This window comes from Mirounga leonina, unplaced genomic scaffold (assembly GCF_011800145.1).
Source record: "Mirounga leonina isolate KUSES-001 unplaced genomic scaffold, KU_Mleo_1.0 Mir_124, whole genome shotgun sequence".
Classification (NCBI taxonomy): domain Eukaryota; kingdom Metazoa; phylum Chordata; class Mammalia; order Carnivora; family Phocidae; genus Mirounga; species Mirounga leonina.
This window is the reverse complement of record NW_023270301.1, coordinates 12,727-27,353: the sequence shown is the minus strand read 5'-3', so window position 1 is coordinate 27,353 and position 14,627 is coordinate 12,727. Positions and strand designations below refer to the sequence as shown.

Here is a 14,627-nt window from a genome sequence, read left to right as displayed (position 1 = left end):
AGCCGAAGGCAGTCGCTTAACCAACTGAGCCACCCAGGCACCCTTCATAAAAAAATTCTTAAAAAAAAAAAACCAAAACCTTCTCATCTTACACACCATTGACATTAGCTATGACCCTGCTAATATGAGGAAAATTTGAAAGTGAACTATGTGAACCAGTATTCTCAAAAGTAAGACTTAGATAAATAGTGCCATTCTGAATTATAGCAAAGACATTGCTTACATGGGCAGAATTCCTCTCTCAGTGAGTGAATAGAACTGCTGATTATGCTTTCAGGAGAGGAGCTGGTTGGACTTCTGATGGACCCCAGCAGTACACTTAAATTCCACAAACCACAGGAATCATGGCTTCTCTACTCCAGATCAAAGCACATGAGTCATCTCTCTTGATCCCACTCACATACTTTTCTTCAGAATTTCCAGGTACAAAGGCCTGGAAAAACTATGATGTAAATAACTTGAAGGCCATTAGAGCATGTTCCTCTTCCAAGGATGGCTCAGTTTCTACATGCCTGTGAGGAGGAGCATTCCTGTGGCAGTCACTGATGAAATGTGCTTTTCAACAGTTAGCACCTGTCCCCCGTGATGCTGTCAGAAAATCGGAAAGCTCCCTTCCATCTAGTGTTACCAACAGAGCTGACGTTTAACAAGTTTCTAGAAAGCCGCATGCTTTGTGTTGTTTTTGTTCAGCAAACACAACAGACAACAGCAGGAGGAAGGGTGTTCGTAACAGCAGGTGTCAATCTGACAGACACCGAGGGACCTCCCAGGACCACAGCAGGTAAGGACAGGATCACAGTTTCGATCCGGGCTGAATAACTGCTGAATGCAGGAACGTACGGGTGGGAATGCCTTGTCTTCAAGAGCTTACACAACCATTTATCCTCTTCATGTTAAGGGGACTTCATGCTCAGGAAAGTCTTCATGTAATTTTAAGCTGCATATACCTTGGAGGAGCAGCCGGTTCCTGCTGCCATCTCCCAATCCTGTTGTGTCTGTGCTCAGCCTACTCATGAGATGGGTCAAGCCTGGAGATGCAAGGGAGCAGATGGAAAAAAGTGCAGCGAGAGCACTGGCTGCTCCAGGAGATCCTGGGGGTGAGGGGTAGACATTCTGATGTGGGGATGCATGGGCTGTGTCCTCAAGCATGAAGAAGGAGCTTGCCGTGGAACAGGAAGGTCTTTGGAGGCAGAATGCAATATCCAGAGTGGGTGAGATCTTACAGCACATTCCACCATGTGGCTAGAAGGAAAGTAACAGGAAGGAGTGGAAATAGACGAGGATGGATATGGAGGCTTGGCTAAAGGATGGAAGCCCTTTCCTATCGGGGTCAGAGATTATGTTTTATCCTGAAGGTAATACGGAGCCTTCTACTCAAAGGAGTGACATGATAATATTTATCTTTTACAATTAAGCCCAGAATTTCTGTAAAAGGCTAAACAGAAAATATGGAGAGTTCTGTGGTCTCTCTGACAACTACTCCATGCTTGCACTGTGGCTTGAAAGCAGCCAGAGAGCATACTTAACTATGTGAGTAGCTTTGTTCCAACAACACTTTGTCTACAGACAACAGGTGGTGGTCAGACTTGGCCCATGGGTGGCAATTTCCAGCACCTCAGATTTGTACCGTGATGGACAATGGCTGAGAGGGCTCCTAATTTAAAATGGTAGAGTGGGTCCATGCTGGGATTTATCCTGCCTGACCCCTGCCCCTAAAAGAAAAGGGGAAAAAGATGAAAGAGAGAAAGAGAGGGAGAGAATGCATAGTTGTACTAGAAAATGAGGGGCAACTTCACGGACCACCAACAAAGTAAGATGCTTAAAAAAGGGAACAGGAGGGAAGCAGACATGATTTCTCTCCAGGCACAAATCACACATAAAATCACACATGATGGTACTTTCTCCTTACAGATTTCCTTCTGTTTTCAGGGAAAATGGGGGAGGGGAGTTCAAGTCCATCAAATGATTGAATTGTTTCTTCCTTTTTTCCACTTCCCTGTTCTTTGGACATGGCAGACTTTGTCACTTCAAACACTGAGAATTTAAAAATGTACAATAAACCTTCAACTAGAAATGTATTAAGTCTGAAACTTTGCAATCTACAGAAGTGAAAGGGACAGAGGAACTGTTGTCCCCTCTTTCTCCTGCAGCAGTCTCCACTTTGCACATGGCACCTAAAACTGCAGGAAGTGCTTTATTGTGGTCCAAACCCTGAAGCCCCCATGTGCCTGGCCACCCGTTCCTTCTGGGTCCCTACTCCTCCACGGGGGGATTTCATTGGTGGCTTCCTGTTTTAATCTCAGCATATTTCCAATACAGCTATGGCCCAGATGCTTCTATTTCCAGTATCTTTTTACTTTATAGCAAAATTACATCTAACACATTTTATTTCTTTCAAAAATATGTATCTATAACTTTTTTTAAAGTTTAGAGTTAAAACACGGTAACATTCTCTTTCATCTTAGTGTTACCTCTTTGGTGTTATTTTGTTTCCAAAAGCCCATCTTAATCATTCTTAGCTTCTTAAGCAACTAAATTAAGTTCTGTTTTACTGAAGGGAAACAATAGGAGAATGTTTATTTTTAAAAGCCCAGTTCTTGAAATTGAGTAAGCCACATCCCTTCTAAGATTGGGTGTTTGTAGATGTGAATTGCATTCTGAGGGAGAAAAACTAGTCTCTTCTCTGTCCACTGAAGTCAGGGAACAGTGAGAGCCCTGCTTATGGATAATGTGGCTTTGACCTTTGGTTAAGCCCACAGCACAGGATGCATACAAGCAGATTGTTGAGGAACGTTCTGCTTCACTCCAGAGAGGGTCTGCGCCAACTGTTTTTCTCAACAAACTTTTCTTTCCAGCAGTGGAGTCACAGACTGTTTAGAGAATCCAGTGACTTTCTCACAACCCAAGTAGGCGTTCTTTTGTGACACACACAATCCAAACATGTGAAGATGAAGTAGAGCCAGGGACATTCCTTCATGACCGATACCCATTCGTGAGATCTGTTCAGTTCCTATTGTAGATCCCTTTGTTTATTACTAATTATTATTAGTGAACATTTTTTACTTGGAATCAATTTCATGAATTCTAGCATTTTTTAGTGGACCAATGTTCAACTCTCTCTGTGTCCTTCTTTCCCCTGTCAGATCAATTGTAGCCTATGGCTCATCTTTAGTTTCTGTCTTCATTACAACTGATCTGAAAACATCAGCTTTTATTTCAGGGGCTGGTGGTCTCCACTCCTTTGCCTTCCTAGGTCTCTGAGTGGACATTCCCCAATATGACCTTTGTGACCCTAACCTTATCACCCCTCACCTACTCCTCCTGCCCCCCACCACCCTCCAGACATGTTCTAGCACCTCCTAAACTGTCATCTCCAGGCAATGGATTTTTCGAAAAGATTTATTTATTTATTTGAGAAAGAGAGAGAGAGAGAGAGCGAGCATGTGAGCGGAGGGGGGGCAGAAGGAGAGGGAGAGAGAGAATTCTGAAGCAGACTCCCCATGAGTGTGGAGCCTGCCACAGGGCTCGATGTGGGGCTCTATCCCTTTTCCTTGGATCATGACCTGAGCTGAAATCGAGTTGGCCACCCAACTGACTGAGCCACCCAAGTGCCCCTCCAGGCAATGGATTTTTTATGAGTCTTTATTTTGCTGAGGTTCACCTGGCCCCCTTGTGACTCACTGCATCACCCTAAGTTAAGAGAACAAGCCAGCAGGTCAAACCTTACGTGTAACCAATGCTGCAGAAAATCTACATTGAACAAGCCCTGGCGAGTCTGAGTCATTTTGCTGCCGAACACACATGCTTGAGAACTGCTGTTGACCTCAGATCCCCTAGTCATTAGATTCTTCAAATTTATGAGGACCACTTAATAATTTTAGGTCTATAAAGAGCACAATAGGTTTTCCTAAAACACTGAGAAGACAATGAGGCAGTGCAGAGCTGCCCCTAGGTCATAACTGTAAGATGTTCTGTCTCTGTGTGTTGTTGGTGGAAACAGCTGATTTATCCTTCTAGAAGCCACCCAGATTAGAGGCTCTTTGGTCCAGGTCTCCACCCATCCCTGGATGGAAACACTGGCATATGAGACATCCTTACCTCCATGTAGGGACTTTAGTGGTTTTGCTCAAACATCACTGCCCCCAGTGCTCAGCCAGACATTAGACTTTCCACAGTCCAAACTGGACCCATCTTTTACAGTGTAGTTTCTCATTATTCCCACTCGGTATTCCTTATTTGTTGGACAGGATCAGGGTCAGGGTTTAGAGTAAGGGTCAGGGCCAAGGTCAGGGATAGGTTGGAGTTAAGGTCAGGGTCAGAGTTAGGGGTTAGGGTTAGGGTCATGGGTTGGGGTCAGGGTCAGAGTTGAGATCAGGTTCAAGGTCTTGATCAGTCTCAGGCTCAATGTCAGGATCTGGGTCAGCTTCTGGGTCAGCGTCTTAGTCTGGCTCTGTGTTGGCCTTACATTCTGGGTCAGGGTCAAAGTCAGTGTTTGGGTCAGGACCTGGGTCAGCGTTGGCTTTAGCAGAAGTGGCCCTCTTCCCTACCTTCTGTGTCTTCTCGGTTTCTCCCCCATGTCTCTGGACCTCTAGGATGTACTTGCTCATGGTCACATATGCATCAGGGGTTGATCTAGAGCATTAGTTTTTTTGTCCCTCAGTGTTGGGCTTTAATGGAAACACAGTGAAATATCCACCTGGTCACTGACAGTTTCAAATCCAACTCAGTCTTAGTCAAGGGTGTGGAGGGCCTCAGAGCTCAGGAAGGGTCCTTCCGTTCCCTCACCTGGGAAGGGTGCTATTGGTCTCATTCTGCCTGGGCAGCCTTCAGCACAGCCTTAACCCCAAGGGAACTCAGTAAACACATGTGGATTTATATAGGACCAGGTGCAGTGACCTGCTAGCCTCCAGGTGCTCCCTTCTTGCAGGCTGGCGGGCCCCTCCTGGCACCAGCTGGATCTTTTGTCCCATCCGAGCAATCAGAAGTAGACACTCAGATTTCAGACAGGACAGCCCTTGGCCTCCTATCGTCCAGGCAGGCCTCTGTGGTCATCCAGCTCAGGCCAGCTCAGATCCTGACAACCCCCATTATTGAGCTGACTATGTTGTTGGGCAATGTAACAGGTCCTCAGGCAGTGTAGACAGCCCTTTGGCATATTTCTATTCCCAACGTCTATGTGGTTGAGACAAGCACCTCCTCCCTCACAGCCTTTTAGCCTGGCAAGAAAAGCGATATCCCTACAGACACTGAACGTAGTCCTGCCACTGCAGCCATATAGCAGACTGGCCCTGCAGTCCTCTGGCCTCCCCGTTGTAATATAAACCTTTGGCGTTCATACTTGTTAAGAATTAAGGGCATTGGAGCAACTGTGTCTCTCAGTGGGCAATTCCTCACTGAGGCTGCATGGTTTCTGAGAGCCATGTACATGGTCCAGGTCAGGTGGCATCTGAAAAGTCTGCCAAGTACGGATTCCATGCTGTGAAATAATCCTTGAGCTTCCCACAACTTCACTGAGCAATAATTTCTTTTACTCTCCTCACGTTTGGTGTCTGCTATTTGTAAAGAAGAGAGAAAAGATTGAAAAGTAAGCCACTTTGTTCTTTGGGGAAGGGTGATTACTGTGGGGAGGAAGGTGAGACTATGGGCTCCCTCCTCCCACGGACACAAGTCAGGTCTGTGTGTCTTCCAGTCTCTGAGATGTAGAGACCTAATGCCCAGGTCAGGTGCCTTGAGTTTCCCACCAAGAGCAAGGTTCCTTTTTTTTTTTTTTTTTTTTTTTTTTTTTAGCAAGGGTAAGAATATCTTGCCATTGGAGGAGGACAGCAAGAGCACTGGATGGGCGGCTACAGCCCCTGACCTTAAGTGAACCCCTTTCTTCCTTGGTGATCTAAGTCTGTGCCTTCTCTTTTGCTAAGAGTTTCTGGAGATTTAGTCATTCTTCTGTTACTGGTACAGAGAGGGAGACATCCTTACAAATGGAGCTTTCCTTTATAAGTGTACATTTCACTCACCAAATGGCAACCTATGCTCAGTTTTCAGAGATTCTCCTGTGTCTGCTCTTTCTTAAAATTAATCAGCGCCAAATAATCCTTGCGCCAAGGAGGCATTTTTAGGGTGGCATATTCTGCTTCCTTCACCTGGATACACACCAGTTTGCTTATGGTTTCATCGATCAAAGTTCATCCTGATTTCTTTAAGATTTTAACCACTAGACATAGAGCTGCTGTGCATAACGGCATGTGAGTTTTTGTTTGGAAATAGATTTTCAAAGCAGTTGTCTTAATACTAGAAGTGCAATTGTTGAATCTTAACTTGAGACTTACTTAGGTTTGGAGAAAATGGCCAAACTGTCTTCTAAAGGGACAGTTGCTGCCATTCCTCACCTTCCAGCAATTGGTATTCCTGTTTTTGGAGTTTAGTATTTGTAATAGGTGTGTAATCCATAATGATGAGGTCGGGCATATTTTTGTATGCTTATTTTGTATCTGTATATCTTCTTTGTCCAGGCATTTTCAGATCCTTACCCATTATCAATTAGGTTGTTTCCTTATTATTGAGTTCTGATAGCTTTTTGTATATTTTGAATACAAATCTTTTACCAGATTTGTGTTTTGCAAATATTTCCTCCCAGTTTGTGGCTTGTCTTTTAGTTCTCTGAGCAAGGTCTTTCACAGAGCAGAAGTTTTAATTTTAGGAAGTTCATATTATCAACTTTTTTCTTTTGTGGATTGGCTTTTGGTGTTGTGTGTTAAAACTCATCACCAAACCCAAGGTCATGTAGATTTTCTTTTATGTTTTCTTTTTGATATTTTGATAGTTTTACAAATTAAATTTATCTACAATTTTGAATGAATTATCTGTAAGTTGTAAAGCTTGTGCGTGCATTTCACTTAATTCCATATGGTTTCTAATCAATTGTTTCTATTTCTAGAGAGGTCAGGGGACAACTGGACTCCATTTCAGTTCGAATTTCCAAAATGTAATGGATCCAGCTGGACCCCAGAAGGACAGGTGCCTCCCCTGAACTGAGCGCACCTCATCCTGCACTGCCTCCACCTCCCGCAGGGGGCGCCCGAGTCCTGCTCCGCGACGCGCGGGGGGCGTGCGCGCTCAGCCCTCCTCCTCCCTGCGCTGACCGGCGACCCCAGGACCGGCTTCGGGAGGCCGCGGGGCCTCATCCACAGTCAGGAGCCGGCCTCCTCAGGACCCGCAGTGGGGGCTTCGGAGGATGTGGGACCGTAGCCACACGGACAGCAGCCGGGCCTGCTTGGGAGAAGGTGGGAGCGCGTCCACGCAGACAGGACTCGTTGTGGAGGACATGGGGCCGTGTCCACACCCACGGGATCCCCGCAGGGGGAGAAGGTGAGGAGAAGCCGCCTGAGCAGGGACTGCTGGGGGGGTCCGCCCTCAGGGCCCCCGGGGAGGAAGGGCGCGCTGGGTGGATGCTGGGCTTTCCGTGGCTCTGCGTGCGGTGACGCGGGGTCCCGGGGTGCTGCCTAGGGCTGTCGGGGCTTCCCTCTCTGGGCCCGATCCGCTGCCCGGCCCGGGTCGGTTCTTGGGCCTCCTCGGACCGTCCGCAGTCGGGAGCAGCCACCCGCCGGGGTGCGCCCCCGCTCCGCGCTGCGGGGCCCTTCCCGCGCCCACAGCCGCGTCTGGGTTGTCGGTTGTGTCCGGGAAGGCGCGGCTGGGGGTTTGGTGGCGACAGCGCGGACTCCGCAGAGGCTTTGGCGAGAGTCATCCTCAGTGCTGGTTCTGCCCTGAGCGCAGAGAGCGTGTCCCTCATGGGGGACTTCAGGGTCTCACGGTGCCAGAGAACAGGTCCGTCAGCTCCTTGGTTAAATTTACTGCTAGTAGTTTCTTCTTTTTGGTGCTGCTGGACATGAGATGGTTCTCCGTATTTCTCTTTCTCGTGGTTTGTCAGGAGCACATGGAAGTGCGACTGGTTTTTGTGTATTGATTTTGTTCCTTGCACGTTTATTGAGTTTATTAGCTCTGTTCACCTTAAACTCAAACTGCCAGTTATTTTACCAGCAAGAACGGGTTCATTTGGGAATAGCAGAGACTTGCAATCCGGGACAAGCGAGCTACGGCCACATCACAAGCAAGTGCAAGAAAGGAGAGAAAATTATTTCTTGGAGAAGGTGGGGGAAGCTGGGAGGGTTGTTCTGAAGGAAAGTCCACTGGAGAGAAGCAGGGGTTCGGGATGATGGAGGGTTCTCAGCTGCTGAGCTGCAGGGGTGGTGGGTTTCTTGGAGGAGGTGAAACCTGCATCTTCCCCTCTGGGGCCTGTGACTGATGAGTCTCTCCGGTGGGGGGTTCTAAGGCCGGGTCTGTAACTGACAGTTGTTCCTGTAATGACCCTGAGTGGCAGGCTTCCCCCTCCAGCCTCCCCTTCTGGCGTCCCCAGTCCACTTTCTTGAGGCTTCCCTTCATGCATTTTCACAGTTCTAAACAGTTTTTGGTGGAGCACTGTGGAAAATTGCAATACCAAATCCCACTGCTTTTACTGCATCCAACACAGTGGCCACGGATTTAATTCTCCCACGAGTCTCTTGCTACCATGTGGCCTCCTACAAGGGCGAGCGGCCGCTCTACGGTGGGTGAACTGGATCTGGGAGGGCTTGGCCTCCATCACGAAGTTTGATGTCGTCTCTGCTTCTGTGACCTGGTGCTGACATGGTTGTTTGAAAGATTAACTGACTCTGTGGTGATTTCAAATGTGCAGTAAACTTGTCAGCACAGCACAAATATGCTTTATCTCCACACTGAGACACCCCAGGTGTTGTTTCCTTACCACATTTGCCACTTCACACGAATACTTCAGTGTATTTTACCCCAAACAGGGACACTGTCCCGTGGAACCACCACATAACCCTAAATGAGGAAATCATGCAGTTTCCACATTTTAACCCAGACCACAGGCCCACTTCCACTGTCACCACCTGCCCCACTGTCTGAAGCGTCCTTTTCCACTCGCATCCAGTTTTCTTCCTCTGGAACTGCTCCCGACACTTTGCCTTATGCGGGTAACCTTGGTGGATGTAAAGAGCAAGATGGTTGCAATCTGGACTTTTCTGTCTGGCTTCTGTCACTGCGGCTGTTTTCAGTGTCCACCCACGCTGTGACCTGCATCAGTCCCTCATTCATCTTTTCACTGCGACTAAACATAATAGTATTGACCACTTACAACATTTCAGGTGCACAGTTCTCTGGCCTCAGCCGAGTTCCCGCGGTTGTCCATCATTCTCCAGCACTTTTTCCTTCTCCCCGAGGGGGACTCAATGCATGAGACACCAGCTCCCCATTGCCCTTCCCCCTCGGCCCCTGCAGCCACATTCTACTTTGTGTCTCAGGATACTTCCTATAAGTGGAATCACACAGTATCTGTCCTCCTGTGACTGGCTGATTTCACTCAGCGAAACGACTTCCAGGGTCAATCCGTGTTGTAGCCTGTGTCAGAACTCCCTTCGTTTTTAAGGCTGAATCGAGTTCCACACTGTATATACCACATTTTGTTTATCCATTCTTCTGTCAGTGGACACTTGGGTTGCTTCCACCTTTTGGCTGTTGTGAAAATTGCTGCTCTGAATAAGGGTACTTGTACTTTCAGTTTTGGGGGGCATATATGCTGCAGTGGAATTCTGTGCTTAATATTTTGAGGAGCCACCATATTTTTTTCTACAAATGAACCCTTTTACTTCATTCCTTCATAGGGCAGAACAAGATTGCCAGTTATGGATCTACCTCATTTTGTTTATCCTTTCCCCATTGATGGACATTTGCATAGTTTCTGGGTTTTGCCTATTGTGAACACTGCTGCTACGAATATTTCTGTACATTTTTGTTTGTATCAGTGTTTTCAATTTTGGGGGTATACATCTAGGAGTGTAATTGTTGAACCATATGGTAATTCTACTTTGACCTATTTGAGTAAATGCCAAAATATTTTATACGTAGACTCACCATTTTTCACAAGCAAGGTGTAAGGGTTTCAGTTTCTCAACATCCTTTCCAAAATTTGTTTTCTTGATTATAGCGATTCTATCATGTGTAAAAGGACATCTAACTGGTTTAAATCTTCATTTCCATAAAGACTAAAGATGCTTAACATCTATTCATGTGCTATTCACCATTTGTATGATTTCTTTGGAGGAAGGTCTACCCAAGTCCTTTGTCTATTTTAAAAAATGTGTTGTCTTTTTGCTGAGGAGTTGTAAAAGCTCTTTACATATTCTGGGCAACAGACTCTTATTAGATAAATAATGTACAAATATTTTCTTCCATTCTGGGGGCTATCTTTTCACTTTCCAGATAGTATCTTATGATGTACAGATTTTTATTTATTTATTTTTTTACATTTCTTTTTTAAGAGTGAGTGAGAGAGAGTGTGCGAGTGGTCAGGGGCAGAGGGAGAAGGAGAGAGAATCTTAAGCAGGCCCCACACTCAGTGTGGAGCCTGACGTGGGCTCGATCTCATGACCCTGAGATCATGATCTGAGCCAAAATTAAGAGTCGGACGCTTAACCAACTGAGCCACCCAGGCACCCAGAACAGATTTTTAATTTTGAGGATATTATTTTATCTATTTTTTTCTTTCCTTTCTTATGCTTTGGTGTCAGATCTAAAAGCATTGCTAGATCCAAGCTTATGAAGATTTATCCCCATTTATTTCTTCTAGAGTTTATAGTTTTACCTCTCACATTTAAGCCTTTAATTTATTTTGAGTTAATGTTTATATGTGGTGTGAGGTAAGGGTCCAGTTTCATCTCTCTGTACATGGATAGTCAATTGTCTAGCACCCTTTGTTGAAAAGACCATTCTCTCCCCCAGTGTAATGTTGCCACCCTTGTCAAAATTCAGTGGACCATAGATGAAGGGGTTTATTTCTGGGCTGTCAGTTAAATCCCACTGATCTGTATGCATATCTTTTTTAAAAAACTATTTTATTTATTTATTTTTAAAAACGTTTTAAATTTAAATTCAACTAATTAACGTATAATGTATTATTTGTTTCAGGGTGAATGCACACCTTTATGACAGTATCACAATGTTTTATTTACTGTTGCTTTGTATTAATATTTGAACATTAGAAGTATGACCTTTCACCTTTGATTTTCTTTTTCAAGATTGTTTTGGCTATTTTGTGGTCCCTTGAAATTCCATATGACTGTTAGGATTAGCTTGTGCATTTCTTTCCAAAGGCCTTTGTGAATTTCCTCGGGAACACATTGAATTTCCACATTGCATTGTGTACTATTGCCATCTTATCAATAGTATGTCTTTTCATCACCATGGGGTCCTCAGATTTATTTAGGTTTCCCTTTCTTTCATCAATGTTTTGTAATTTTCAGTGTACAAGCCTTGCACCTTGATTACATCTATTCCTGAGTATTTTGTCAATGTTAATGTTCCCTAAAATGGAATTGTTTTCTTAAATTATTTTTTGGATGATTCATGGCTAATGTATACAAATAAGAGAGATTTTTGTGTGTTGATATTAACTGGCTGTAATCATTTTTTGTTGATTGTTTAGGAAGCTCTCTATATAAGATGATGTCATCTCTGGTCTCTGAATAGACGTGGTTCTACTGTTTTCTTTCACATGTGGATTTCTTGACTTATCATTCTGGGTAGAACTTCCAGTACGATACTGAGCAACGAGTGAAAGCCAGCATGATGGACTTGTTTGTGATTTCAGAGTAGAGCTGTCAGTCCTCTAAATTGAGCATGATGTTTGATTAGAGTTAGGGTTGGGTTAGGGGTCAGGGTTAAGGGTTAGGGTTAGGGCAGGTGACCCTGTGATCCATGCAGCCCCACAGTCAGCATGTTGGAGCCAGGAACACTCCCCCTGTGCTGAGCTCCCGGGCAAACCCTGCGGGTCCCCTCCCCTGGCTGACCCCCTGAAGGTTCTGTCCCCACCTGCCATGAGTTGGAAGTCCCCACAACCTCCTCTTCAGGTTTGAATAATCTGCTCCAGTGGCTCATGGAACTCAGAGAAACATGTGTGATTCTTGGGCACAGCTATGAATCTCAGCTTATTCATGATGGGGGGCAGCCCAGCAGCTGAGTGACCATGCAGGGCTGCCTCTGCTTTTATTTCATTTTTTTATCAGAAAAGCAAGGGCAGTTGCCTCAAAGCGTGGGAGAGGAGGACAAAGGGATGGCAAGTATCCTGAAGCTGTAAAGCAGTCCTGCACCCTCCCCTAGGGGCAGGCACGCAGGGAGGCAGTCATGGGATAAGGGAAAAGCAGGATATTTGTGCTAGCAAACACCAGGTGCAGAAAGGGGACCTGAGGGTTACATTCTTTCCTAGCTCCTAACCTGTGCCCTGCCCCTGGGGATCATGGGATCCTGCTCCTACTGGGCCCTTGCGTTCAATAGTCTGAGAACAGGAACACTGTTGACCTTTCAGCTGCTTCCACAATCACTCCTGAGGGCTTACAATATATTTTCTAAGAATAATTCCACACTTCCTCCATGAGGTGGACTACCTAGTATGCACAGAGGTGGACATGAAGTTCCGCGACCATGTGAGTATGGAGATCCTGTCCCCCCTCTTCGGCACCCTGCACCCCAGTTTCTACCAGGCAGCCCGCAAGGACTTCAGCTACGAGCATTGGCCACAGTCCCAGGCACACATCCCTAGGGACAAGGGCGACTTTTACTACATGAGGACCTTTTTTGGGGGGTCGGTGGTAGAGGTTCACCGACTGACCTTGGCCTGTCACCAGGCAATGGGGGTCAACCTGGCCACTGGGATTGAGGCTGTGTGGCACAATGAGAGCCACCTGAACAGGTACTTGCTGGACCATAAGCCCATTAAGGTGCTGTCCCCAGAGGACCCATGGGACCCTCAGCTGCTGGGCTGTCCCCGAGAGGACCTGTGGGACCCACAGCTGCTGGACTGCCCCTGGAGGACCTGTGGGATCCACAGCTGCTGGGCTGCACCCCATCATGAAGAAGTTGAGATTCATGGCTGTGCCCAAGAATCACCAGGACATCAGCAGTGGTTATTACTTGAGGAGTCATTTTGGTGCCCACTGGGTCTTTCACTTGAGTTAACACAGATGAGCCCGAAGGAAGGACGTCATCAGTTAGGAAGTACAGACGAAGGTCAGAGTGGAGGTGGGCAAAGGCCTCTTTAACTCAGAGAGCGGGGGAGCTCCGAGCTTCTTCTACACACCTTGCCCTGCTCATCGATTCCAGCTGCCTGGCTCTGAGTTCTGTCCTTTTAATGAACTGGTCATCTAGTAAGTAACATGTTTCTCTGAGTTCCATGAGCCACTGGAGCAGATTATTCAAACCTGAAGAGGAGGTTGTGGGGACTTCCAGTCTGTAGCCCATAGCTCGGAAATAGGGGTGACCTCTCTGCCCAGCCACTGGCTGACCACTAAGGTAACAGCACAGGGATTCAGTAGCCACACACAGCAAAGAATACAGACTTGACAAAGTTAGTTCAGAAAAGTCACTAAGCCAACAGTAACAACTACAACGAGCAGCAATCATGAAGCCTGGAGTGGGGAAGGTCTGATGTTCAGGATGCTTCCATTATAATATTCATAATCACATCTTGGACTTGTCACTGGGGCCAAGTCCCCCGGCTGGGGGTCAGGTAGCTCCTACATGTTCCACGTGCTTCTCTCTGGCTCCCCCAGCCGTGCACAGTCCTGTGCTGCTTCCCAGCAGAGGTCGGTTTTAACCAAAGTCAGGAAGATGGGATGGGTTTTCCTGACTCCCCACCCCCTGCCCCACAGTGCTGCAAGAGAGGACAAAGTTTTCCTCAACCCTGTTAAGGTCCCCGGCTGAGTCTGGAAATTAACAAAGACAGATGAACAGGAGAAAAGCAAGCAAAATGTATTGATTGTTTTGGTGGGAGCCTCACAAGACCATGAAGACCAGCAGAAGTGACTGGAGCAGACAGCTCTTCTACCTTTTAGACAAAGAAGTAAGTGTGTGAAGAATTGACAGACGCAGGGGTTTGGACTAGGGCTGGTAAACGGTAAAGAAGTAACTAGGAAGATAAGGGTTCATTTAACCAGGTGTGTTTGTATTGACCCCGTGGTCCTAAATTCCTTGACTCTGGTGATAAGCACGTCATCCCTGTGGTCCGGGGAGAGAAAGTTCCACATGGGAGTCTTCTGACCTGCTTAAGGGAAAAAGGGCTGATGGCTGGGGGTCAGAGAGACCTTCTTGCTTTGCTCTATGCAAAAGTTCTTTTAGCTTCTGTATTTATTTTGCCAAGGTGCCATATTTGGGGTAGTGTGTCCTGACCCTCACTGGCCTGGTGCTGTACTCTGTCTCCTAGTATCTGTGCTGCTGTGGAGACCTTCCAGCCCTGGGGTAGCCCCTTGTCCAGGGAGGCACCTGCCTCAAGGGGAGGGTCGCTAAGGGTGGCCACCCCTCCTCAGGGAGATTGGGTGGGAGAATGCAGATCTTACTTCGAGAAGCTGACTTTATTTCCTGAAAAGGTCTACCTGATAGTGGAATCATACAGGAGTTCTATTTTTAGTATTTTGGGGAGGCTTCATCCTTTTCCCAGCATGGTTGTGCCAACCAAAGTCAATTCCAGATGATTTTTACCTATAAACCAGAGATTTTGCAAGAACCTCTCCAGCAGAGAACATGAG

The 14,627-nt window shown here is 46.5% G+C and overlaps 1 protein-coding gene across 1 annotated transcript in view; it reads left to right on the top strand.

Moving 5' to 3' along the window:
- LOC118007385 (histo-blood group ABO system transferase 2-like) overlaps positions 1-13,792 on the top strand; it is a 37,477-nt gene extending 23,685 nt beyond the window's left edge. Inside the window, exons 2-3 of the mRNA XM_035000435.1 lie at positions 12,436-12,868; positions 12,945-13,792. Coding sequence (XP_034856326.1) covers positions 12,436-12,868; positions 12,945-13,062 — 551 coding nt within the window. The 3' untranslated portion in view covers positions 13,063-13,792. The remainder of the gene's footprint in view (positions 1-12,435; positions 12,869-12,944) is intronic.
- Positions 13,793-14,627: the final 835 nt, after the last annotated feature.